This window comes from Podarcis melisellensis (assembly GCF_964234715.1).
Source record: "Podarcis melisellensis genome assembly, chromosome: 12".
NCBI lineage: Eukaryota > Metazoa > Chordata > Lepidosauria > Squamata > Lacertidae > Podarcis > Podarcis melisellensis.
Window position 1 is genome coordinate 22,567,718 of NC_138544.1, and position 25,832 is coordinate 22,593,549.

The 25,832-nt window shown below is 40.2% G+C and overlaps 1 protein-coding gene across 9 annotated transcripts in view; it reads left to right on the plus strand.

Annotated features, from left to right (window-relative positions):
- The window catches only part of TBC1D5 (TBC1 domain family member 5), a 264,700-nt gene extending 239,503 nt beyond the window's left edge, over window positions 1-25,197 (plus strand). For 8 of the 9 annotated variants that reach the window (XM_081883202.1, XM_081883203.1, XM_081883200.1 and 5 more), the window contains 4 exons: window positions 6,692-6,791; window positions 12,471-12,550; window positions 14,043-14,219; window positions 21,135-25,197. In XM_081883202.1, coding sequence (XP_081739328.1) covers window positions 6,692-6,791; window positions 12,471-12,550; window positions 14,043-14,219; window positions 21,135-21,431 — 654 coding nt within the window. In that variant the 3' untranslated portion in view covers window positions 21,432-25,197. Of the gene's footprint in view, window positions 1-6,691; window positions 6,792-12,470; window positions 12,551-14,042; window positions 14,220-20,926; window positions 21,040-21,134 lie in introns of all 9 variants that reach the window. The other variant, XM_081883208.1, reaches the window with a different exon arrangement.
- Window positions 25,198-25,832: the final 635 nt, after the last annotated feature.

A 25,832-nucleotide genomic window follows, 5' to 3' on the forward strand; every position in this document is an offset into this window, starting at 1 on the left:
AGGCAGATTGCCGAAGAATTGATGCTTTTGAATTATGGTGCTGGAGGAGACTCTTGAGAGTCCCATGGACTGCAAGAAGAACAAACCGATCCATTCTTAAGGAAATCAGCCCTGAGTGCTCACTGGAAGGACAAATCGTGAAGCTGAGGCTCCAATACTTTGGCCACCTCATGAGAAGAGAAGACTCCCTGGAAAAGACCCTGATGTTGGGAAAGATGGAGGGCACAAGGAGAAGGGGACGACAGAGGATGAGATGGTTGGATAGTGTCTTCGAAGCTACAAACATGAGTCTGACCAAACTGCGGGAGGCAGTGGAAGACAGAAGTGCCTGGCGTGCTCTGGTCCATGGGGTCACGAAGAGTCGGACACGACTAAACAACTAAACAACAACAACAACAAATGGTTTTCCCAGTAGTGATGTATGGAAGTGAGAGCTGGACCATAAAGAAGGCTGATCGCCGAAGAATTGATGCTTTTGAATTATGGTGCTGGAGGAGACTCTTGAGAGTCCCATGGACTGCAAGAAGATCAAACCGATCCATTCTTAAGGAAATCAGCCCTGAGTGCTCACTGGAAGGACAGATCCTGAAGCTGAGGCTCCAATACTTTGGCCACCTCATGAGAAGAGAAGACTCCCTGGAAAAGACCCTGATGTTGGGAAAGATGGAGGGCACAAGGAGAAGGGGATGACAGAGGATGAGTTGGTTGGACAGTGTTCTCGAAGCTACCAGCATGAGTCTGACCAACCTGCGCGAGGCAGTGGAAGACAGGAGTGCCTGGCGTGCTCTGGTCCATGGGGTCACGAAGAGTCAGACACGACTAAACGACTAAACAACAACAAAGCTCTAAGAAAACTCATGAAGATTGTATAAATAGAATGTTTTTAAAATTTAATCATGCAGTGTCTTGGTGAAATTAAGCCTGTTTCAATTTCTATAGTTTTAGGCATCTAGTACTTCCTCACAAGCAAATGCTTTTTTTAATAAGCATTTTGGTGCCAGTGTTTTTATTTGTAAACATTTCCCTACACTTAATTATTATGCCAGTATTACTCCTAACTTCCGAACATAGTCAACAGAGCTGTAAAGAAACCAAAATGTGAAATTGCAATCCCATACGTACATGACATCATATTACCATGGAAATTTCATAACCTACAAATCTGAAGATACTGAGTAAAAGTGAATGCTGCGGTTCTGAAGAGGTTTGCTTTCTCCTGTGTCTCTTTTATTAACATAGCTCATCTAGTCTTGCTGACAGTGCTGCCATCCTATGGCCAGTAGAAATCTGTTATTAATGAATACCTTGTTCATAAATACAGCTTCAAACAATACTTACTGCAGTTTTCTGAAGTGGCACCCCATGGTTAGTTATGTGGTAAGCAATTCTGTGTATTTCCAGAGTCCAGCCATGTAGGAACGTAAGCAAAACTTGCTATGAGCAAGTATCTACTCCTGTATTCTGTTAATGTTTTTGAGGTGCTGTAACTGATCCCAGCTAGCTGACCCAGAAGGTCATTGTTAATTCTAATGGTCAATAGAATGAAAAGTCACTCAGACGACCAGGAGAATCAACAGGCAATACTCCTCCTGCCCATCTCACAGCCACAGTTCAGCTAATAGTACTAAATATGTGGACAGAATCCACATATTTAGTACTATTCAAGATAAGCTGGAGCTGTAACTTTAAAACAAGCTTCAGTAAGTTTTAAGCATCAACAACTCCAATACAAGTTTCAGCTAGGCGATTTCTTCATCTCATCTTTCCTTCTGCAATTTCTGTGGGCTTCAAGGTATCATTATCAGGACTGGTTCATGCAGTGCTCCATCTTGGCCATGTCATGGTCATGTCATGCCCATAGGATTCTAAGCTTCCAGACTTTGCCTGGGCTGGATGAGATGAAGCAATGCACAACTGAAAAAATATGTGCCAGTATGCAGAAGTCACACAAATGGAGTGATAAGTAGCACTAATTGAATCCAGAAAGACAAGAGAACATGTCATGAATCAAACTCTGTAAACAAACAAATATGTAGACGCATCCAGAATTAAACAGGTGTGCAATTTGTCTGAGGTGCATAGTAGCAATGAATACTACTAAAGTGAAACCATATATTTCCATTTTCCCCCAGTACCTATACTTTTTGAGTTAATTTATAAAGAATGTATATGATCAAGTGCCTACATGCATATTTTGACAGGATGTGTTGGTGCACTTAAAGCCAGGGGCGGTGTTGGGGTTAGCATCGTTGGACACCTACCAAGGCCCATACTCCAGCAGAGGGCCCACTTTTGACCTCCAGAGACCCTTCCCCCTTCTCCTGCTCCTTGCTGTTGCTACCTGGTCACTTGCCCCCTCTAGGTTTATGTGTGAGCATGAAAAGAGCATCATCCACAACACATTGACCTCATCTGGACAAGAGTATAGATTGAGCCAGAGGGAGCAAGCAGGTGAATGAGCAGTGATTAGGTGTGCAAGGAGGTGGGCTCACAGAGGGAGAGAGCACTCAGGGCATCTGGCCTAAATGATTCTCAAAATTAGGAACAGACACCGCTAAACACTATGCCTGCTAAGTTTTGAGAGATTTGTTAATATTTTGGCATTAGTGGAGTAATCGCTGCTCACATGCTGTTTGCATAGACAATACAACAATTCCTTAAATGTCACTTGAACATTATCATGAGTTAACATTTATGTATTATTGCCAGAAAGCAGACTGTTGCAAAAGAATGGAAACATTAGATGATATTTTCGTAGCCATAATAACCTTGGGTGAATGACGCGAGAAGGAAAATTCATTCTGCCATCCATTTGGCCACTTACAATAGTAATAGGCTGTTCTTGATGCTAATCACAAGACGGTGTACGTTGTATGTGCTTTGTGTGCCCCCCCCCCCCAGTTATAGGGGAAATAAATTCAATTAATATGACAGCACTATTTATTTTCCCAAGATGTTGGTAAGAAACATAGTTTCTAGTTTAAACAGGATTTATGCAATTAAAATATGATTGTCGCAGTTTTCATTTCATTCTTCCAATGTGTGTGAAGCAAATGTCCTCTCTTCTGTTTCATAATCATCATATTTAGCCTTTTTTATGGCATCCTTCAAAAGCTTAAAGCATGTCACAGGTATCCATCTCTGTAAGCTTTACAACAGCTGGTAAAACATGCCATTATTAGTATTGAACTGGAGGAATCTGAAGGCCAGCTAGTTTGTTAACGGCTGGGATGAAATTTGATTTGGGGACTTCCTGAGCCCCTTTCAGTTATTACCATCTGTATGACTAGTGCAGGGGGGAAGGAAGGCTGGGGGTTGGCTCCTGACTCCACCCTTAACATCACATGCCTGCCTGGTTCCAAAAACTGGTGTCTACATATAGGACAAAAGTCTAAAGAGGGTACCACATGTACTCGTGGAGACTCTTTCATGTGACTGAGAGCCCAATTCAGTCAACTCATGGAAAAAGCTGCATTCCTTGCATTGATTACCATGTTTATATAGAGGAATAACTTCCACTTTGTGCAATGGAGCTTCCTCTTCTCTTCCCCCACCCCGGCCGGATACCTTCTCCACCCCCAAAATCTGCTCTGGGGTTTCCCCCAGTTCCCTGGAACATATTTTGGGTTGTTCCATTGCACTAGCAGAGGTTTTACTTCCTCAGTGATTTAAAAGCTGGATTAAAATGTGACATTAGCAAAGTAAACAACATTTGTAGTTATTTATTTATTTAAAAATATTTTAGGGTGCTTTTTTAGTGCACCCAATAAAACAGCATAAAACAACAAAGAAAAGTGCATTTAAAAAAACACCTATGCAGTAAAACCTCATTAAAAGAAAGAGAGAAAGCTGAATTCAACAGAAATATCATCCAACCAATAAAAAGTTGCTCCTGGAAGGCTAATTGAAGAAGAGAGGTCTTCAAGGCCTTTTGAAAACCCTTCCCCATGGCAGTCTGATGGAAAGGAATCCCAGACTTGTGGGCCCACCATATGGAAAAAAACTCTCCCTTAAATAAATATAGGTTTATGGAGTGCTTTTTTTCTTAAAAAATCTTTAGGGGTACTCTCATTTTGACTCAAATCACCATTTTATAGTTCAAATTGGGGGAAATAAATACAGGAAATGGACAAAAGTACAGTACAGAGATTCACAAAATGTTTTGGGGTACCCCTGCATCCCCCCAGAAAAAAGCACTGGGGTATGTGTGACAGTCTCATGTGTAAGGAAGTAAACCCGCTTTCAAAATGTTTACTAAAGGTTTGGTTGTTTGTAACATGTTGTGTGGTTTTCGTACAAACATCAAGTAGTATAGTCTGTAATGAACAGAAACATATCTTAAATTACGTTGTGAAAGTGGTGACCTAGTTGAATATATTACTGGCTTGCAAGTAAAGCATCCAGCTCACTTTTGGGTTTAATTGAAGTGGTTGCTGAGTATCTTTAGATTACAGTGGTCTAGAGGTATAAATGTGTGGGAAGTACTTGCTGCAGTTTCCTAGAAATGAACTTCCCAGAACTGGTGACAGTTTTCTTCCCCTCAGCAGAACAATCTCATGGGTTGAATTTTCTCCTTCTTAGTTGTTTTCACAGTGGAACAATTTATTCATCATTACTATTGTTGCATTCCTTGCTTCTACTAGCATTACTGCTGACATGTTCCTGTCAACCCTGAAATTATTAGCTGTAAGAGTAGGTGAGCTTTAAGAAGTTAAAAGTTTTAAGCACCATGTTTTTTAAAAAAATTCTAAGTGGCAATTTAGCAATTGTTCTATTGTGTCTGTTAAGATGGAAACTTAACAGGTTTGCTTAAGTAATTTTGAATCTGTTTTAAGCAAATACCTCATAGGCAATTTCATTTTGTAGAGGTTTTCACTAGTTGAATAAATTCCCCATAATGCTTGGCTGACATAAATATTTGTCTTCATAATGTAACATTTATGAAATCCTTTGCCAAGCAATGGTTGCCAAATTCTTGGTCTCCAGAAAGGATTGTCAGCAGCTGATAAGATGCAACTGTTAGATGCTACCTTTAGCTGCAGCAAGTACCTTTTAATCTAGAATCGCTTTTAGACTGCCATTCTGCTGAGACCATAATAGAATGGTCCTCCGAGCAATTGGTTAACGTATCAGAAAGCGTTCCTCCCAAATTTGTGTTTAAGGACTGACGTAACTACTTTCAAAAAGAGTTTCCAACATAGCAAACCTTTACACATACATCTTACCTGCCATTTCTCTGGACTGGGGTCCGAATTTAGATTCTTCATTTACTTGTTCCTCTCTAAATTTAGAATGGCACAGGAAGCCGTGTGAAACGCGGTTGTTTTGCTCTTCTAAAAGTCTGGCTCTGCAAGTGTGTCTGAATAGCACCACAGATACTCTTCAGCCCTATTTCCGCACAGAAGAATTTTGTGAGAGCATTTGAAAAGCATTAGAGTTATGTAGGACCCTCTAGTAAACTTACATCTGTTAATAGCTAAGAAATCTGCAGTTAATTTAATGCTACTGACTCATGACTACAAATATAACACAATTTGCAATCCTGCCCATATGTCTGTTGTAACAAAGTAGAATTGCATTGTTTGATTAATCTGGAAAAGAAGATTACACTCATAATTACCGGTTGCATGAAACATGTGATGCCTTTATAATTTGTAGAATAAAATAAATGCAGACCGTTAGAGATGGCCCATAGCCTAGACCACTTTGGCAGAGAGAAAAATGATGCTCCCAGTAGTGATAATAATCCTAACCCGCTTACCTGGGTTAAAGCCCCATTGAACTCAATAGGATTTACTTCTGAGTAGGCATGGTTGGGACTCTGCTGTAAATAACTACATAACTGATTAAAAAGGTTGCCTCGCCCTGCCTAATGGTAAAGCCAGTTTCAAAATTATGCCCCCTCTTTGGTCAGTCACAGAGTATTTTTATATGAGGCTGCACCACAGAGAGAGATAGCAAAGCAGGGCTATTCCATTGCCTCTACTGCAAGACTTGTGGATATAAGTTAGACTTTTACCTTTCCTCAATAATTAGACTAGATGACCCTCATGGTCCCTTCCAACTCTTCATGGCTATGATCACCACAAGTTTTAGTCTTGACTAATTTTTCATATTGATTTCAATGGGAGCTAAGGAAAACCAACTTTCTCTGGATCTGACCCAAGTGCTGTGTCAGCCCTTGAGAGGTGTTGGGTTACAGAAGCTGGAACATCACTGTTGTCTACAAAAGACCATAGGCAGCCTTGAGAACTGGTAAAAGTCCTTGAACTTACCTACCCTAAAGATGATAAATCATTTGTCTAGGTACATGTTTTGACTGGAGACATGCAAGGTGTTATTCTGGAAGGCAGAGTCTGTAACAAAAAAAGTATGTTGAAACTATAAGGATCTGGCTTGTGCTAAATGGGTAAGGGGAACATGAGTTAAGAGTTGTTGGACTATTTCTGCTTAAGTTAGAAGCTAGTACATTCTAAAACAGCTTGAATTATCTAAGATCAATGGATTGATTTCTGGAGAGTTGTTATGAATACAGGGTTGTAGGCAGGATACATGGAGGACAGGGGCAAGTACGCCACCCTAAGATCCTTTGAGAAAGGGTTTGATAGAAATGCAATTTAGATAGATCATGAATAAAATATGTTATCAGTATACTTATTATTAACTAATTCATTAAAAAATTTAAATATAGGAAGAAGAACTGGAAGCCCAGATTTCATTTCTCCAGGGGCAATTGAATGAGTTGGAGGCCATGTGCAAATACTGTGCAAAGATGATGAATACACATCTGGGTAAGAAGATGCTGCTCTATTAATGTTGTCGTTTATTAAATTTGTATATTGCCTTTCATCCATAGATGTCAGGGTGGTTCACAGCTATAACTTAAAAAATACAGAATAAAAATAGGAACAAAACAAAACCAATAATCCGCCCCTCACAACAGATTTAGAAGGGTATCTATTAGATGTTAATCTACCAAAGGCTTGGTTAAAGAGGAACGTTTTTGCCTCGCACCTAAGGGTGTATAAGGAGCCAGCCAAACCTTCCTAGGGAGAACATTCCACATATGGGGAGCCACTGCAGAAAAGGCCCATTGTTGTGTTGCCACCCTCGGGATCTCTCGTGGAGGAAGCACTCAAAGAAGGGCCTCAGATGGTGATTGCAGGGTCTGTGTAGGTTCATGTGGAGAGAAGCAGTTCTTGAGGTATTGTAGTCCTGAGCTGTTTAAGACTTTGTAGGTCAAAACCAGCACTTTGAATTGGGCCCGGAAACTTAATTGGCAGCCAGTGCAGTTGGGCCAGGATTGGTGTAATATGTTCAAACAGTCTTGTCCCAGGGAGCAACCTGGCTGCCAAATTCTGCTGAGGTTTCTGAACCATCTTCTGGGTATTGTCTCCCAAATTTAGGAAACGTATCACTATGTCCAAAGTTTTGTGTATAGAACAATTTTGCAACCTTTGAAAATTCAGCTGTGCAATGGGAGCATTGCCAGATTATGTTGACATGATTGAGGCTCATATTACTTTCCCCTCTTGACCAGACAAATGAAATGCAAAGTGTGTCTGACCTTCAGATAGTCTGCCAAACCTCTGCATAAATCTTCACTTAACCTTATGCTATGATAACTGTTGTGCTATGATCGTTTTACACAATAGAAAGGCCATCAGAAACGAGGGCGTGGGTTTTCTCCATTCCTTTCTGTAAGTCCTTAGTGGATTGCTTATGCCAGGGTCAGCAAGGTTTACCTTGCCTGGGCTAGTTCATTCCGTCCATGGGCCTGCGATTTTCTGCATCAGCATCTACGCAGACGCAATATCTGGAACTGCGGAAGCAAGTTCCCGCGCCGTGCTGCGCCAGCGGGCAGGGACTCGCTGAGCAGGCGGCTTGGGGGCCGGTTAAACGGCCCCTGTGGACTGCTTGTGGCCCATGAACCTTAGGTTGCCTACCCCTGGCTTATGCCAATAATTCTGATTTCTGTTTGCATATAGAGAACTTTTATAATTAATTTTCAGAGCTGATGCATGGGCAACATACTTTTGCCCCAGGTTTCATGTCTTTCCATTTGTGTGAGCTTTCTTTTCTTACCTAGTAAGGTGTTTATCCACATCAGCCTCAGAATGTTCCTTTGAGATCTATTTAAAAGGAACAGGTTTTGAGTTCATTTTGCAGATTTCATTGTTTTTAATACGTTGAGAGAGGTGCACTAAATTCTCCCTAAGCCCATGGTAGCTTTCTTTTGTCCTTCAGAAGGTATGTATGTGCAAGGGACTTGTAGCATGAAACTGACTAAGAAACCTACAGGTGGCTTTCTGCATGTAGGAAACAAGACCACTAATGACCTATTTAGGAATGCTTTTGATAGGAATCTTTTTCTTCTTTTTTTAAGAGAAGAGAAAGAAAAAAACCTAGTAAGATTTCTCCTAGCTTGTCAGTTTCACTAGAGAGCAAAGTGAAAATTCCCAGCTGGGCAGAAAGCAGCTAAATCTTCTCCTTTCTTCAGCCAGTCAGTGAAAGGCCTTTTCTTGCTGTTCAGAATAAAGTACTGAAGACATGCTGTTTTTAACATCAAGAAAGGAACTTTCACTTGTTTTCATTTTTCTTTTTGTAGAAAGAGCACTTCTTGTGCACAGTTTCACTTGAGATTTTAAGGGTAGCAAAGCACACACACACAAAAAATCAAACCAGGCATGCATATCTGTCATTGCAATGACCACACCAGAAATACAAGGTAGAAGGATGTTTATTACTGAATTAATCCCCACTCATATAAACACATCATCATATTATTTAAGATTGAAATATGTTCCAGGCATAGAAGTTCATAACTCTCATATAAATACATCAGTTCTGTATTCTAGGCATCAGCTATTTTTCTCTCCATTGAAAGGATCAGAGTCTTAATAAAAAATAAATTAAAAAACATGCTTGAAAACACAATATGATTTGGTATTTTTTTGTCTTAGCATCCAGTGCACTTGGAAATATTCCAACTCTAAAAAAATATGACAGTTCTGCACCCAGAAGGTAGCTGAAACTATGTCAACCATATGCTGATTATTTGGTGTTAGAGCTTTTATCAGCTCCTAGACTTTGGGTCAATATACTAGTTTACACTATATATCTGAGTATTTCTAATGGCTTTTTCATGCAAGCTTGCTCTTCTGCTCTTAGCTAAATATCTGGGGAGGTAACTAGAAAGTATGGGGTGATATTTTTGTGATCTGTAGCAGAGTTTAGAAACTGCGTTATGCAAGACCTGGAGAATCATGCTGTGTCGGGTCCACACCATTTCATATGTAAGTTCTCATCTTTCTGACCAACTGTGTTTTGTCATTGCATCACATAAAGTGGATGGGAGGAAAAATATTAAAATGATGCATGACTGCAAGTACCACAACCATTCACAGGTGGACCAGGACCAGCAACCTTAATGCTGAAGCTAAGCAGCTCTGATCAATCCCTGTGTAGGAAACCTCTTGGTAATCCAGTGTACACTGGAAGGCTAAGTTACACCTACTGTTAGTTATTGAGGCAGAATATCTTTAAATCACAGATGTGGCACAAACCACTTGAAGTTGTTCGAGCAAATGCAGCTCTCTTTACTGTTCTCAAGTTCATTGGCTTTATGATAATTAACCAGGTGACTTTTCTCTTATACAACATACTACAATTAGATATGTGATTGTTAAAAATGTTCAGATTTCCATATCTGTATGATGGCATCATCATACTTCTACTCAGACATACCTTTTTGTTACCATGGGTTTGATCCTGAGGCTGCCAAGATTATAATTGTATTCCCTGGAATGTGAAGGAGGGAAAGATGAGTTAGAGCAGTAATTTTTGTTTGTGTGTTTATACAAAAGCTTTCTCATTAAATGTTCATCCACTTCTTTTGCTGCACCACACAATGACAACATAATTATATATTTGGGACCCTGCCTCTATGTTACTATGGAAATAAATGTGGTGTCTTGAATAACATAAGTATAGCATGTGTAAGAATGATAAATTGGTTCTTGTGGTGAAAACTGATAAATGGGGGAAAGTCTTCAGATTTTGTAGTTAGTCTGTTTTGTTAGGTGTAAAGAGCTTTGAGAGCACATTTCTTCAGCATATTATTGGAGAAACTTTCTTACTTATTAATGTTTTAGCAGGACATCACTTTGGTACCTGTTGAGCAGATCTAATGAATCATAAGACTAGCTGCCACACTTTGATTGAAACGTAGGGGTTTTTCTGCCTCACTCATAACACTAGAAGTCAGGGTCATCCAAAAATATTTAGCTGTCTCTTCCCCTTAAGTGAAGCATATCATAGGCAGAGTCTGGATCCAACCCATTCTCTTAACATGTTGTTTTGGGATAAGATCAAATATCTGGGATAAGATCAAATAACTCAAGTCTTTTTAAAACATTGCTGCTATTGTAATGGCCATTATTGATTTCTTTCCCGTCCTTCACCTTGAGGTCCCATTGCAACTTTCTGTGCTGTTGGAAGAGGAGGATGGCTTTAGTTTAAAATAGATAAATGCTTGCATTAAGGACAGTTATAAACTTTGGAATATCTCTAAAGAAGTACTTTGCATTCATCTAGTAAAGTACAGTAGATGAATGCTTGTGCAAAATGATTTTAATTCTGCAGTTATTTTAGCTGATCTGGAGGTGCTCTATACATTGCATTTGTTTCTCAGAGAAAGCTTTTGATTTCTAGCTCATTTTCCTCTGGTTTACTATCTGTATCATATTTATGCAGATAGTACTAACTATCCACACCTTTGTAATGGCCCTTGGTCTTTTACATTTTTTCCGCTGTAGCCCCTTTTCCACTTTCTTCTTGTGCAGGTTGCTTATTTTGAATGATAGCCAACATAAGTTTCCTTCCTCTCTGCTCCTGTGCCACTCCTGCCCCTCACCCCAACAAATCTGTTCCAGGGTCCCCCCAACCCTCTAAAACAGATTTGGCAGGACCATGAGGGGCTGCAGGGAAGAGGGAAGGAAGTACAAATTCTATTGCATGAGCAGAAATCTGTTCCGTTAGGGGTGGGTACAATTACATATCACCCTTTCTCTGTTACATAACAGAGTTTATATAATTCTGCATCCCCTGGCATTTAAACCTCAAGTTTTGAATGAGGTACATAGCATTACTCTTGGCTGAGTAGTGTGGGCTGCAGATTACATCTTTCCCCTAGAATTGCTTGTTGAGTTGTTGATGTCATTCATCTTTACAGCTAGTGCCTGTGATTTAATCCTAACTTATGTATGAAAAATTGCTGAAATATATCAGCAGTCTGGAAACAAAGCAATCTTTTGTCAAGAGTAGACAAGTTCTGAAGTGTGTATATTCGCTGCTGATTTCCTGAAGCAGAATCGTGGCTTTCATCTGCTTTTAAACAACATGAGACATAACTCAAGGAAGCCGTTTGTGACACAGAAACAGATTTTGTTTGCCTTGCAAATAATTTATAAGTCTCATAATTCATTTGTGTGATATCAGTGCTCATTGTTCCATAAAAGATGCAGCTCATGAACCTTTTCTTATTTTAAGAGAGAGATTTCAAGTTTTACAATTTGAATAACAGCAGCATCAGATAGGAAGAATATTTCAAAGCAAAAATGTTTCCAGATGGGCATTTTGTCATATATGCAGTGCAAGCTTATCAATACAAACATAGACTCAGACTGGGGCAGAACTATAAAATTCTTGCCTGCTTTCCTGAATTTAAATATCCCATCTGTTGTTATTCCAGGTGTTCAGTTTTTTTCCCTGCCTACATGACTTAATTGGGCAAACTTGGTACTTGCCTTTTAGTCATCTGTTTAATTCGCTCTGTTAACTCAAGTGCTAAAGGAACCTGACTGCAAATGCAATAACTTAACTTGCACGTATTCATTCTTAATTTACAATGCTACCCAGATTTTTCCTCTTGAATTGGGGAGTATAAGACAATGAAGATCAGTAGTCTGATGGAGAGCCAATGCAGCCTTCAAATAGAAAACATGGCCCCTTTCACTCTTGATCTCGCAATTGTTTTGGGCATTGCAGGAAATATTCAATATAAATTGTAGTCAAATGCAGCATTCATATGTAACAATAAATACTGGTTTCCTGCCATATGAAAATTAGCCTAAGCAAGCCTTGGTATCACCCACTCCACTCCACATGAGGAGGGGATTAGAAAAAAATGCTCTCGTTTTTATATAGCCATAGTTGAGCCTTACCCCTGAACTCTAAACTGTGCTTAATTTTAATTATGGTTTGTTGAAACAAGCCAGCTTCATCATGAGCCAGTGTTTCAGCTGAACTGTAACTGTAAGTGATTTTTTTAAGGGTTCTTATCCAGACTCCGTATTTTTTTAGATATATATCAAAGTATACATTCATCTTCATGGCCATTGGGTTGCATGTAATCTTGAGGCACATAATCTTGGTTCTTTCTTGCGAAATAATTGTTTTTGGGATTGCAGGAAATATTCAAGAAGTCATTCTTCAGGAACACTTGGAGAAGGAAGATGAAATTCTAGTGTCCTTGGCTGGATTGAAGCAGGTATAGCTTTTGACAAAATGAAGATTCTATGTATAATATGTATATATTTTTTTTAATGGCACGTCTATAATTTATATGCTTTTTATCTGAACTTTGCATTATTCAGGATTCTAATTGCTGAACTTTAATAGTTTGTTGAGATTTATTATGATAGTGAGCAAAATAAGAGTCTGTGGAACTTACTGAAATAATAATGCTGGTAGACAGTTCTGACTTTCAGTTTCTTCTTGCTGCTGTGAGCTAAAGAAACAGTAGCCAGAGTAAAAGGCCATAACTTTATCAAGCAACATGGCAACCAAACTCAAATTACCCAAGGCCATTTCAGAGGGAATCTAGCCAGCCCCAATCCAGTCCTCCAGAGCATATCCATGATAGGCCAAACCATTTTAATAATGAATTCCTTCACTAACAGGACCCCCAGTGAATCACCAGGAACCCTGTTGATTCTGTATTCTCTTGTCATAAAAGTTAGAATCATAGAATTGCATAGTTGGAAGGGACCACAAGAGTCATCTAGTCCAACCACCTGCAATGCAGAGATCTTCTGCCCAATGTGGGGCTCAAACCCACAACCCTGAGATTAAAAATCTCATGCTTTACTGCCTCAGTTATGACAAGTAAGACTATAAGCAATTGAACCAATGAAAGGACCTTAAAAACTTCAGGTCAGCAAGAACAATAACCTTAATTTGACCAATTGTGCCCTTTGGAATTCCATATAAGAGCAAAAATACACAGCCAGCCAAGTTGGCATGTAAAGATTACATTCTACTGCCCAGTAAAGGGAATTTTTTTAAGCCCATGATGTTCCAACAGGGTGAGTGGCTAGATGAAATGTCTGACTCATCTCAGTGTTCCAGTTTTGGTTTGCCTAGTTTACCTAGCCTCACCTTGCAAGATCTCACAGTATCTCAAGCATTACTATCATTTCCCAGAAATCTTGGGAGGCCAAGAACTCCAAACCTTGCAAATTTCTAAGGGAATTTGGCAACTTGGCCCCTCCCTGCCCACTTTCTTACCACACTCACTACCACTGAGGGATGAACGGTGGGGGACCTTTTACTGGTGCCCAGTGTTCTTCATATTCTAATGTCATTGTAGTTGTAAGATCATGCACTATGGGTGCTTTCAGTTAGATTATCAGTTTTAATATATGTCTGTTCACTCTTGCAATTTTTCAGTACTTTGTGGAATTGTAGGCTGGATCCAGAAAGGGCTCAGGTCGATACACTATGGCATGTTTCAATGTTTTAATGGCATCCAGGGGAACTGATGTCCTTTTAAATGCATTTCCTTTATCTCATCATTCTTGCTAGAAGATTCAGTGGCACCCTAATGCTTTTACTCAGAAACACAGTTGTCATTTTTATAAATGTCTTCAACAATTTAGGCAATCAATGCATAAGAAGATTGATTCCGAAGAGGACCTGGCTTTAAGTGGCAGATGTTGCAATGCAGCTAAATTACTTTTTTTTCCCCCCTTGATAAACAGATCAAGGATATTTTGAAAGGTTCCTTACGTTTCAATCAGAGCCAGTTGGAGGCCGAGGAGAATGAACAAATCACAATAGAAGATGATCACTACTGTTCCAACAATCAGACCAAGGAGACAAATGAAGCTGTAGAAGAGCCTTCCGTTGCAAAGGAGCCCCTGCCTCTAAGGAAGCAGGTAAAATGCATGCGTTTCAGAAAAGGAAGTTCTGGGGTACTTTTTAAAGCCTTAAAAAAAGCAGACAGGAAAGATAAAGGCCTAATCCAAGCCAAGCAAGCCCCATTGAATTCAAGTCCCAATGAATTGCAGGCTTAGAATAATTATTATTATTATTATTATTATTATTATTATTATTATTATTATTAAACAACAGCAACAACATTTAAGTCACTTTCAAAATAAATAAGTAGCAATAGTAGCTTCCAACTCCATTTGAACCTTTCTTCATAAGAATCTGAATTTATCTTTTAAACTTTCTGATGGCCCCCAACATGGCTTTTAGGTGTGACAAGTTCATGGACCATAAGACCATTAATGGCTACTAGTCATGGTGGCTGTATACAGTGGTATCTTGGTTTTCCAACAGAATGCGTTCTGAACTGTTTGAAAATCAAAGTGCAGCTTCCGATTGGCTGCAGGAGCATCCTGCAGCCAATCGGAAGCCACACAGGATGTTTGGCTTCCGAAAATCGATTGAAAACCAGAACACTCACCTCCAGGTTTCGATCGTTCAAGAGCTGATTTGTTCAGGAGCCAAGGCATTCATCTTCCGAGGTACGATTGTACTACTTTCAGGATCAGAGACAAGCACCGCACTGAAAACCTGCTGCCGACAAGCACAAAATGAGAAAGCAATTGTCTTTGTATCCTGCTTCTGGGGTTGGACTCGATGGGCCTTTAGTCTGATTCAGCAGGGCTATTATGTTCCCCCTGTGGGGCAAATATCTTTGGGATGTCCTATTCTAATCACAATTACTGACTTTCAGATAAAGTGATTTTCTCTGTTGCTTCCCTGTTTTCTTGTATATATGAAGATAAGCTGTGATATACTAAAAGATGCAGAATCTGACTATGGAAACTAGGGATTTCACAACAGAAGATGAGCATTTTTTGGCATTGCTTGACTCTTCTTACTATCTCTGTCTTCTAGACTATCATTATGCAATAATATTTGACCAGCTACATTGCTGCGCTATGTTTATCGTCAACTGTTTTGAACCACTCTCCTCTTTCAGCTGTTTGGGCTTTTCCTTCAAATCTGTATGGTAGCTTTATCTCTTGTAAACGTTCGTTCAAGTTATGAAGGGAAATAGCTCTATCTGCCTTCCATGTAGCAAGTGGTTGCGTTAGACTTTTCAGTCTTATACATAGGCTGATGGAGTAGACGATCAAGAGTAGACGATCACATACCAGCAATAACATTTATTTAATTTTAATCCACTCTTCATCATAGAGCGATCTCAGGGCAGGGCACAATAATATAAAACTATAAATTAAAATATAAGAGTTTCAACCACGGTAATCAAACAAACAGATAAAATGATAAGATAGAACATTTGAAAAACCCGTAGCGTAGCTGTTTTCTTGAGCAATTCCAATTTATTTCAATAATTTTACAATGGAAACTCCCAACAGATTGTGCCTGAGATAAAGGAGTCCCTAAATGTTATGGCTGTTTGACATTGGCTTTCCAGCACTATGTATCAGTCAACTCTTTTCACACGTACAGTTTAAAAACCCTTTTTCTGCGTAGTCCTCTTTAAGACGTGTGCAACTTTTTAAGAGAAGGAGATTGTCTATCTCAGTACCTTGGAGAGCCCTAACTCAGGATTCACTTTAATATAGCCCTTTAATTAAAAAGTTAATATGGTGAGCACTTCAGGGATTTCTGCTTAAAAACTGACCAGCGAAGTTGGTGACCAAAGAAAAAATATAGAATCAGACAAGTTTTACAAAACATAGTTTAGTTTACACTATGGAAAAGTAAAAGTTTTTTTAAAAGTTTTTTAAAAAAAAGAATTCTGCCTAATTGGTCAGGTATTAAACATGCCTAAGAGAATAATCCATTCAGTGAAAATAGAAACTTGCAGGATTGGCCATTAGCCCTCCCAGCAGTCTTGTCAATAAAAGTCAAGCTGGCACTGTGCCCCATCCCGCTTCAGTTTTGTCTGTAAATTTGGGATTTGTGGACATGATCTACATTGTTGCCCCTGCAACATAGTCCAGTAGTTTTCTGTTCATAGCTCTCCAGCTATGGGATGTTGCTGAACCATTGACGGGGCTGGGATGCAGACTGCAACCCAAAATCATATTAACCAGTGTCATTATTCAGTGGTAAATCTGCTCTGAATCTTCAAAGTTTTAGGACCAGGTCAGCTTAGATTATCTGCTTGAACATGAAAAATGTGATTTCAAAATGTTTTGGACTGGATTCATTGCCGTGATGGATCACATGCTCAGAAGCCTATAACTGGTTGGGTGCTACTGAGAATTGCAGTCTGCCTCCAGGATATCTAAGGAAGAAGTTACTGTTTTCCATATGACAGCTTCTGTTCAGAAAACAGGCTATGTCTGCTTACCTGTTGTATGACATTGTGAAAGCCAGGTCTACAGTAAGTAACAGGCTCCACTTACATACTGGACTTCCAATGTCAGCATACTTTTATTAGCAGAGAAGAAATTGCACACCATTTAATGTAAATTTTATCTCATAAAATAGCCAATTGATACTTTTCACAGAACAGGCGGGTGTGGCTTAATAGGATTTTCTGTTTATGAATATTAGGATAGACGGTTTCTGCATCTTTTTACATTTAATGCAGATATGATAGCCTTTCTATTACTTACTTTGCAAATAATATCCAATAGGTCTAGATGTTTACTAAGCAATTACACCTGCTTTTCAGTCTTCTGAAAGCCCTGCTAAACATTTTAGAGACAACATTAGAGCAGAATACTAATGCATAGTATGAAACCCTCATTCACTCAAATAGATTAAATTAGCCTTTTTGAATTTCATGGAGGTAGGGTTCTATCCATCATGCTGTTGTGCAGATTTACCGTATTTTTCGTCCCATAGGACGCACCTAGTTTTTTTGGGGGGGAAATAAAGGGGGGGGAAATTCCCTTTATTTCCCCCAAAAAAAACCTGGTCGAGGAACAGCGGGATGGCGGCGCTGCGCCTCCCCGCTGTCCCCCGAGCTTGTGGGGCTGGCGCTGGGGAGAAGCGCACTTCTCCCCAGCGCCAGCCTCCAAACCAGGTCGAGGAACAGCAGGATGGCGCCGCTGCGCCTCCCTCCCGCAGGGCTCCCCACACTGCGGATGTCTGCCTGGCGCGAGGGGCGCTCTGCTTCAGGGTGCCACATGCGCCGGGCGGCAGGGTGCTATCCGCAGCCTAGGGAGCCCTGCGGGAACTCCCGCCAGCTCCCCAGGCTTGCTGATAGCTTCCAGAAGCCTGGAGAGCGAGAGGGGTCGGTGCGTACCGACCCCTCTCGCTCTCCAAGCTTCAGCGAAAGCCTGTATTCGCCCCATAGGGCGCACACAGATTTCCCCTTCATTTTTGGAGGGGGAAAAGTGCGTCCTATAGGGCGAAAAATACGGTATATAGAGGCCACTATCTTTACAACTAAAGTGGGCAAGTGCTTGTTCAAATAGGTAAAGACAATGAGATCTGACTGGGGCAAGCTGTCTGATGTTTGGGTGGAGTGTGCTCCAATAGAAAGTGACGCTAGAGAGCCCTGAGAAGGGGTGGTGGTTTTGTTGCTTTCTGTGTACTTTCATGGAACAAGTGTAAGACGGTGAGCATTGCACATAGCTTTGGTGGGGAAGAGGTGGCCCTTTTGAGCATTGCTGCCTGGCCAGTCGGCAAGGTTCTGCCCTATCAACACAGTCACTGATTGGGCCGTTTGAAAGGGCATTTTTGGCAGGAGTTCGCCCCTAGACCCTCAGGCTATGGGGAATTTCCTGCAATGGTCAAGCAGAGGGAATCGAGGCTGGAGCACGAGGGACCACAAATGTCACCCCACCCACCCTAGGAAGGCGGTGAGCAGCCATTGCCAAGAATATGTAGCTTACCATAAGAGCAGGCAAGACACTAGGACCAAAGTATGGTGTTTCAAGCTCATTACTATGAGGGGGGAAAGAAGCCAAATTATATATATTGCCTGGCCTATCCCAGTAGGAATTCTGCCTGAAATTGGACCCTGGGTATCCTGAATTAAAAAAACAACAACACCCTGAGGTGCTAGATAGTTGTTTGTCCTCTTTTTTTTCTTCCTTTTTCCTTCTCTTTGTGGGATTTATAAAGGAACAATCTTACTTTAGACAAAAAGAATGTAGATCGGTTCCAATATATATAACATATAATGCTTACTATGTTCTTTATTTCAAAAAAAATAGAGGAAGGGAAAACATTAATACCTCTATTTCATGTCTTCCTTTTTTCTGCTTAGCTTTAACTTTAATCACAAGCATTTAAAGAAATAAAAGCTTCATAATGAATTTTCAGAAGTTAAACAAGTCCTATGTTCAATGGCCTATACAGAAAGGACAGCAGAGCCAACTTTCAGTTTTAATGAGGCACGGTGTCGTATTGTGATGTCTTTAGGTCAGGCTGGAAGAATTTTATGAGTGCAGCATAAGCTTTTAAAATATTGCCATGAATTAATTGGAACATTTTAATGCATCAGTATCTGTTCTATCAAAGGCAGTAGTTCTAAACTTAGACTAGACTGCAAGTCTCTTTGAGCAGGCATGCTTTGGATTGAGCTTTTTCTGTATTAGCACCAAAATATCTAATTGGATTGCTTTTTCTACCCCTCTGTAGTAGTATGTGTGAGGCAGCTTCAAGGCTGCTACCTCCACTGTATTGCAATTACGTTGTGGCTGCTCACATTTCAGCTTCTTCTTTTTAACCTTCGGCTTATTAATGCATAAAGTTTATTTTGCCATGATTACCTGCACACAATAATTTCCATACAGATGCAACTGTGTTGAAATAGCCAGTAATCCAACATGTAGATTTAAAATGATCCAGCATTTTTAAGTCCCATAGATTTCAGTGGCAGAGTTAAACAGATGCTTAACTCTCTCCCAATAAGATTAGTGAGGTTGAAAGTTCCAGAAGGGGGGGGGGCTAAACAGCCTCTCCTCTTTTTTCTGCTGCCTCAGTCATTATAGACTTTATTAGAGCTAGGACAGTTGAATGCTTGATAGGAAGATTGGGACTTGACCTTTCTCAATAAATCTATTGGAGATGCCAGTTGTCATCTCATAATAAACAAAAGCAAATGTGTATGTCCGATTGTGATTTGCAGAGAGATAGCTTTACAATAGGGCAGGGGAAAGGGGTGAATTAATTTAGAATTTTACAAAAGGCCAATTACTTATATGATCAACACATTATGTTTTCTTTATACGAGACCAGGGAACGGTCAAAATTCAGAGCCACTGTAATATTTACAATTAGGGCTGGCAACACGCAAGGAAGAAATCAGTTTCAAATGTTTTGCTTGCTGAATTTAAATTTAGAGGGATTTGCATATTCTTTGCATATTGCATCAGTATAGATGTTGAGTAGAGGAAGTTTCAGCAGGATGTTGCTTTTCCTCTCTTGGTAGTACAGTTGTCACAAAAGCTACGCCTGGTGGCATTCTCTCCTTTGCAAATTTTGAGGGAGAGGGCTCTGGTGCCTTGTAAGGTGGAATGGAAAGGGAGAGTTTGCTTATTCTAAAACTGCTGTTGAAATGAAGGGAAGGACAGCTGATTTATCTCTCTTCCATGATTTGGATCCAGACACCCCTTCTTTCACTGCTCACTACTTTACCGCTTCCCATCAGCCACACCAATTCCAGTCTTTCATCACCTGCCCTGCAAATGCAGAGAGCCAGTGTGGCGTGGAGAGTGTCAGACTAGGACCCTGGGAGACCAGGGTTCAAGCCCCACTCAGACACAAAGCTCACTGGGTGACCTTGGGCCAGTCACTGCCTCTCGACCTTAGGTACTCCTCAAGGTTGTTGTGAGCTCCCTGGAGGAAAAAGTAGGATAGAAATGCAATCATTCAATCAATAAAAGATAGCAAAAATTCATTTTGTGATTCTTACACAGGACATTATTTCTCCCCCCCCCCCCCCCATGGATAGCTAAAGGGAGGCGCACACATGAACCCATAAAACATGTAGACCTGTTTAAAACATAGTGTCAGGAGGGTTTGCTTGCTTTAATGCATGATGGAAATAACTTTCATCCTACTAGAAGATACTCGTCAGGAAAAAATGTTCCAAGAAGCCATATGGCACTGGGTGTAAGGTTGTTAACTTTCAAAGCTACTGGAAGTATAATTCTGTCATATTCCATTTATTCAGTAGCAGCAGCAGATGGGGGGAAACATGCTTCATATCACTATGAGTTTTCCTAAACCGAAACTGGCAGAGGAAGGAGTGGGGAGATATTTCACCTCTGAAAATAGCAGCGTCAGAAAAAAAAGCTAGCATGTTGCAAAGGATGCTGCAGGGAGATATATCTATATATGGCTTGAGAAACTAATTACATATAAATTTAGAGATTTCGTTTTAAAATGTGTAATAGAGTTATTTTAAGATATATATTTTTGCAATGCTGTAGTTAAGAGTCAAGCCTTATTAACAGTTTGCACTTTGCGAGTCACCAAGAGCTGCTTCTCGCGTGACATTTTTTATGCACAAGGATAATTGAAATGTACAGGATCATTGTAAAGAATGTGCGGTTGCTAATGTGTCGGGAGACCGACAGCACAACTGTGGCGGGGAGGGAGAATTGCATATGCTTTGAACGGCTTCGGTCCTGTGCATGCTTATGAGAGGGGACACCTTGACCCTATAAACCCACTCATCCTTTATAATCTGTAGGAGAGACCCTGCTTAAAGAGTTCCCAACTAGGACCCCCTTTATATGTGCCTTTACTGGTGTGTACCTTTACACGGGAACGATGGTGGAGGCAACGGCAGCCACGCCTGTAAAGGTATGTGCTAGCTGTGATGATGGATGCAGTAGGCGTGGTATTTAAAAATGGATTTTCTGACATGCTTGCCTGTTCAAAATTCTTTTGTTTCATAGGCTGTGGCCGATTCGAGTGGAAACTCTGCCAACAGGCACACGGATGACTATATTCTACTTTCCAAAGAGGAGGGAGGGAATGTTTGTCCTGCTCCGGAGCATGTGCAGACTGTGCCAACCTGCAAGGATGTGACCACCAAGAGTGAGGTCCCATGTCACTCTTCTTTAGCCTTTTCTGATCCATTGATGGGGTCCATATCTGCCTCTTCTAGTAACCTCAGTTCCAGCCCTGATGACGACAGCAGCAGCAACAGCAAGGATTCTGATTTCACCATTGTTAGCCCCTTGGAAATTTAAGTCAGCCTGTGAGGTCAGCTGTGGCACATTGGCGTGTGCATCTGACACTTCATGGGACTGGGAAACTCATAAAACCAGAGCACAGATGTGGTAAAGGCAGTCCTTTTTCAGCAAGAAAATCAAGAAAACAATTATGTAATGATTGCCTTTAAAACATGCACATGTGAATCTCAAGATCTAATGTATACTAAAGGTACTCGTAGGTTTACTTTGTTAGCAACTTCTTGGAATATTGAAGTAGTAGCTCATAGTCACTCATCATGTTGTATATAATCTCGTGGGTAGACAGGTGAGCATCTTTTCCAAATGTGGGGAAAGCAAATGAGCTTCAGCTTGGATTCTGGCAGATTGATTTGGTCTCAGGAGAGAGCGGGGGTACTCTTCCTCAAAACATGGCAGCTAGAAAATTTGAAAAGTAAAGGTTTCAGAATTGCATCCTGGTTGCATCTCAGGCACTAAGACAATTGGCTGGCCTCCTGAACCATTTCCTGAAAGAAAAATAACATGCTGAATTTACATACAGCAGAAACCACTAACTGCTGTTCCTATCGTGCAAAAATTTCCTCGTAAAGTAATACAAATTAGGTGCACATTAGTTGCTTTGAAACATTTAGACTTTAGTCTCCTCTAGATATAAACTTGTCTCCCAATGAATAAATTGTATTGTTGTATATTATAGCCTGGAACATAATTTTATAGCTATTTCAGGACATCCACAATCCCCTCAGGCCCAGGACCAAGGCTCATTGTAGGGTCATAATGCGGCAGTGTTCCTTAGCCATGTAGAAACGGTTCCCTGGTACTCATTTTTTAGATTTAATTTAATATGAGTGTGCATGATTATGTATACATCACTACATGGTTCCCACAAAGGGCAACAAGATTCCTCATGCTTTTTTATACCAAGGATGCCATGTTTCACTCTAGCTCAAATTTCTCTCACAATCTTAAGAGTAGGCTAAACTATTTCCCAAGGCTGATTCTGACCTTGGGATCAACTGATGTCATTGTCCATAACTAGTGCATAGTATATAATGCTGATGGAGTAGTGGCTATGTTCCTTTCTAGCTTTTAAGAGTGTAAGTTCTCAAAGTAGCTCTTCCTCTGAATCTCACACCCAGCATGGCCAATTTGAGAATAACCAGATGGTAACTGCAGAGAAGAGCTACAAATCAGGGAAGCACAGGTCTGAGCGATTTTCCCATGGACCTGCTTCTTTCCCAGGGAAAACCGACCCTTTAACTCTAAATCAGAACAAACAGCAATCCATGGAAAACCCAATTGCTGTTTTCTCCAGTTGAGCGCTAAAGAGTGGTTTTCCCCAGGAAAAAGCAGGAGGACAATAGGAAGTATGCATAAGCCCAGAGACAGATTCTGTTCTCAAAAGGCTTCTTCCTTTCCCAGGCAGCCAGTGCTAAACATTATGTGCAGCATTGCTCTAGATTACACTGACTAATGTCACTAAGCCAGGGGGAGAATTTGGGTTTATTGAGATTAATAGCCCCAAGTGTCTAACCTGTTGGGGATCTTTCACCTTAGCAATAAATTGGTGTTGAACAGACCGAATTTCAGGAAGCTTCTGGCTTGCAGGTTGAACACAAGAAAACTCAAGGGATGGGTGGGTGGGTGTCCAGGTATGCCCACCCATCCATTTCTGTATGCAAATACGCCATGGCAGGGTTTCTCCAGATCTCATCAAGAGATAGGCAATGGTTCAATGATGTCAGCCTCCAAAAAGACCTAATTAGCCCACTAATCTGGTCTCTCTCTTTTTAACTGCATTTGGAAAGGAAACCTCTTAGCCGTGAAATGTTTAACCCATTAGGGAAGGAGTTTTTACTAAGGGTGTTGTGCTTCATTATATATAATTATCTCTAGGACCCTTGGAGGTAACAAACAAACAAAGGTTGCTAATATTAATGCAGCCTATTCCCCCCCGCCAAAAAAAGCCTGTTCTATAGACAGATGCTGGTGAAAGATATTTTCAAAGATTTATCTCAAAGTAAGACACTTTGCTTGTATGCTTTAGTTTTCTTTTCCAGACACACACACAGAGTATAACCACCGTCATGTAATGCAGTTGCATGGTAAGTGATAGGGCATGAAGATGTTAATGGTGATTAATTGCAGTTGTTACTTACATTAAGAATACTTCTACCACTCCATCTGCAGCATGAGTCATGCTAAACCAAATTGCAACCTGACCCCAAAGCGTAAGTGTTACATAACGGATAGCTCTCCTGAGAATATTGCCCCTGTCATTTTGTACAGGGGATTGTGGGGTTGGGAGATGTGAGCTGTGGGAAATTATTGGATCATATTTTGCCCTGAAGTGAATGGAATACGATTGTTGGGTGAGTTTGCTCTCCCAGAAGTCAGTTGAGCTAGCAATACTTTCCCCTAGTTTTGTATCCATGAATGTTCTGGGCAGATGACCCAAATTAACAGGTAATAGCTATTGAACAGTGGCAGGTTCATATTTATATATTTAGACACTGTCAAGTAATTCTTCACAAGATGATGCCCTTGTGCCTTGTAAAAGTGGGAGTAATACTGAGAGGTTGTGTGAAGAGCTTAATAGCAAATACAGTTTGTGAGGTCACATTGCTGTTCTTCTGCATGCAAGACCTAAAACATACTGTGGTTATGCAAGGTTTCTGTGCCAGCTTAGCACTCCTTCTCATTTAAACTTACACAGTAAAGCACCTCAAGATTCAGCCTTTATGGCCTGTGCAGGCTTTTTTTTAAAATATAATTTCCTTTGAATTTGTAAGGATGACAAAAAAGGATTACATAGCTTGTGATTAATTTTGATCCTTTAAATGTGACTAACCTTTCTGTTTATATTTGTTTCTGTTATCAAACAGGGGAAAGTGCCATTTAGAGTAAACAGCTATTTAAAAGTGGGAAACCAAGTAAGAGAGAAACTAGAGTATGGTATATCATCTTTCATCTGGTGCGGGTGGGGGAGTTCATAGAGGGTTTTGTAATTTTGTTATGATTGACCCTTGCTGTCTACAGATAATTCAGGGATCACATTATTTTTCTTGTCAGAGCTGTCTTAGTGCCATGAAACAATGCAATTTATTTTATTTTTTGCTATTATCTTGCTGGGATTTTTTTAAAAAACACGTTTGCTATAATTAGTATAACTTTACTTCCTCGATGCCTGTAATTATCACTGGTTTCAGAAAATAAACAGTGCTTTACAGAAGGACAGCAATGAAACCTAAGTAACTCCATTAGAGGAGTCAAAATTGGTAGCCCTATGACACAGTGTATCTCAATGCTATACTGGAATTTGCTTTTTTGATAATTCTGGAAGTGCTTGGTTTTGTATGCATGTCGATCCAGAATGACTACCATAATATTAGGTCATAATAATCCCATATTGCCTTACATTTGGATTCCTAGATGGTACTTTCCACTTTAAAGTACCAGTTTATTATGTCTTCTAAAATTAACCTACTCATCTTGTTCATGGGTATCAGTAATCTAATAGAAAATAATATGCAGTATAAATGGCTGCTTAGTACTAATACGTGGAACTCTAAAATGTTTTTTTTTTCCCAGCCTCTTAGAGTCTCGTCTGATTCTTATCACATCTTCGCCACATGGCTCTTTCTGTTGCATGTAATGTCCACATTACTGCAGAATGATTATGACCATATAGTGACTGGTTGTTCATTTTTAGCTGTGGAAATTTGTATCTTTCCTCTAGAAGAATGTCTGACGTACTTTATTAAAGAAAGAACTAATATGCAGATGCTTTGCATTTCCCCTTGAGTTTTTCTTGCGAAAGTGGCAATTATTCTACACCGTCTCCCTTTAAAAAAAAAAAAGGCATTTCCTACCTACCTTCTTGGAGTTCCGTCTGCTCAAAAGGTAGGAAAATTAGATTTGATCTAGTACCATCAAGTTATTGTGTGCCTGATGTCCTCCTGTGAGTCAGCAATTTGTATAAATATGTGTGTGCAAAAGAGAAAGTTAAAGGAATGTTCCTGTACACAAAAGTATGGAAAGAGCAATCCATTCTGGCCCATCTCCGTACAAATCCTCATTGCATTGTGTTGAAGAGCAAGAACAGAAGGGCAATCAACTAGATAGAAAACAAAGACACATTTGGAACAGACCCTACCATCTTTGAGTGACAGTAAATGGTGTAAAACTGGGTGACAATGGAACTTCTACTTTCTCTTCTCCAACCCTTTGCAACCCCTATCCATTTGTTCCAGGGGATTCCCTGAGCCCTGTAGTGTAGACTTCAGGGATGTGCAAGGGAAGAAAGAAGCAGACTCCCTCTACGTTGGATCTCAGCCAGTATATCTTAAGATAGAAGTTGTTGAAGCCAGCAGCTGGCAGAGCGACTCAAGTATAGCATCTTTGCCGTTGGGTAGGTAC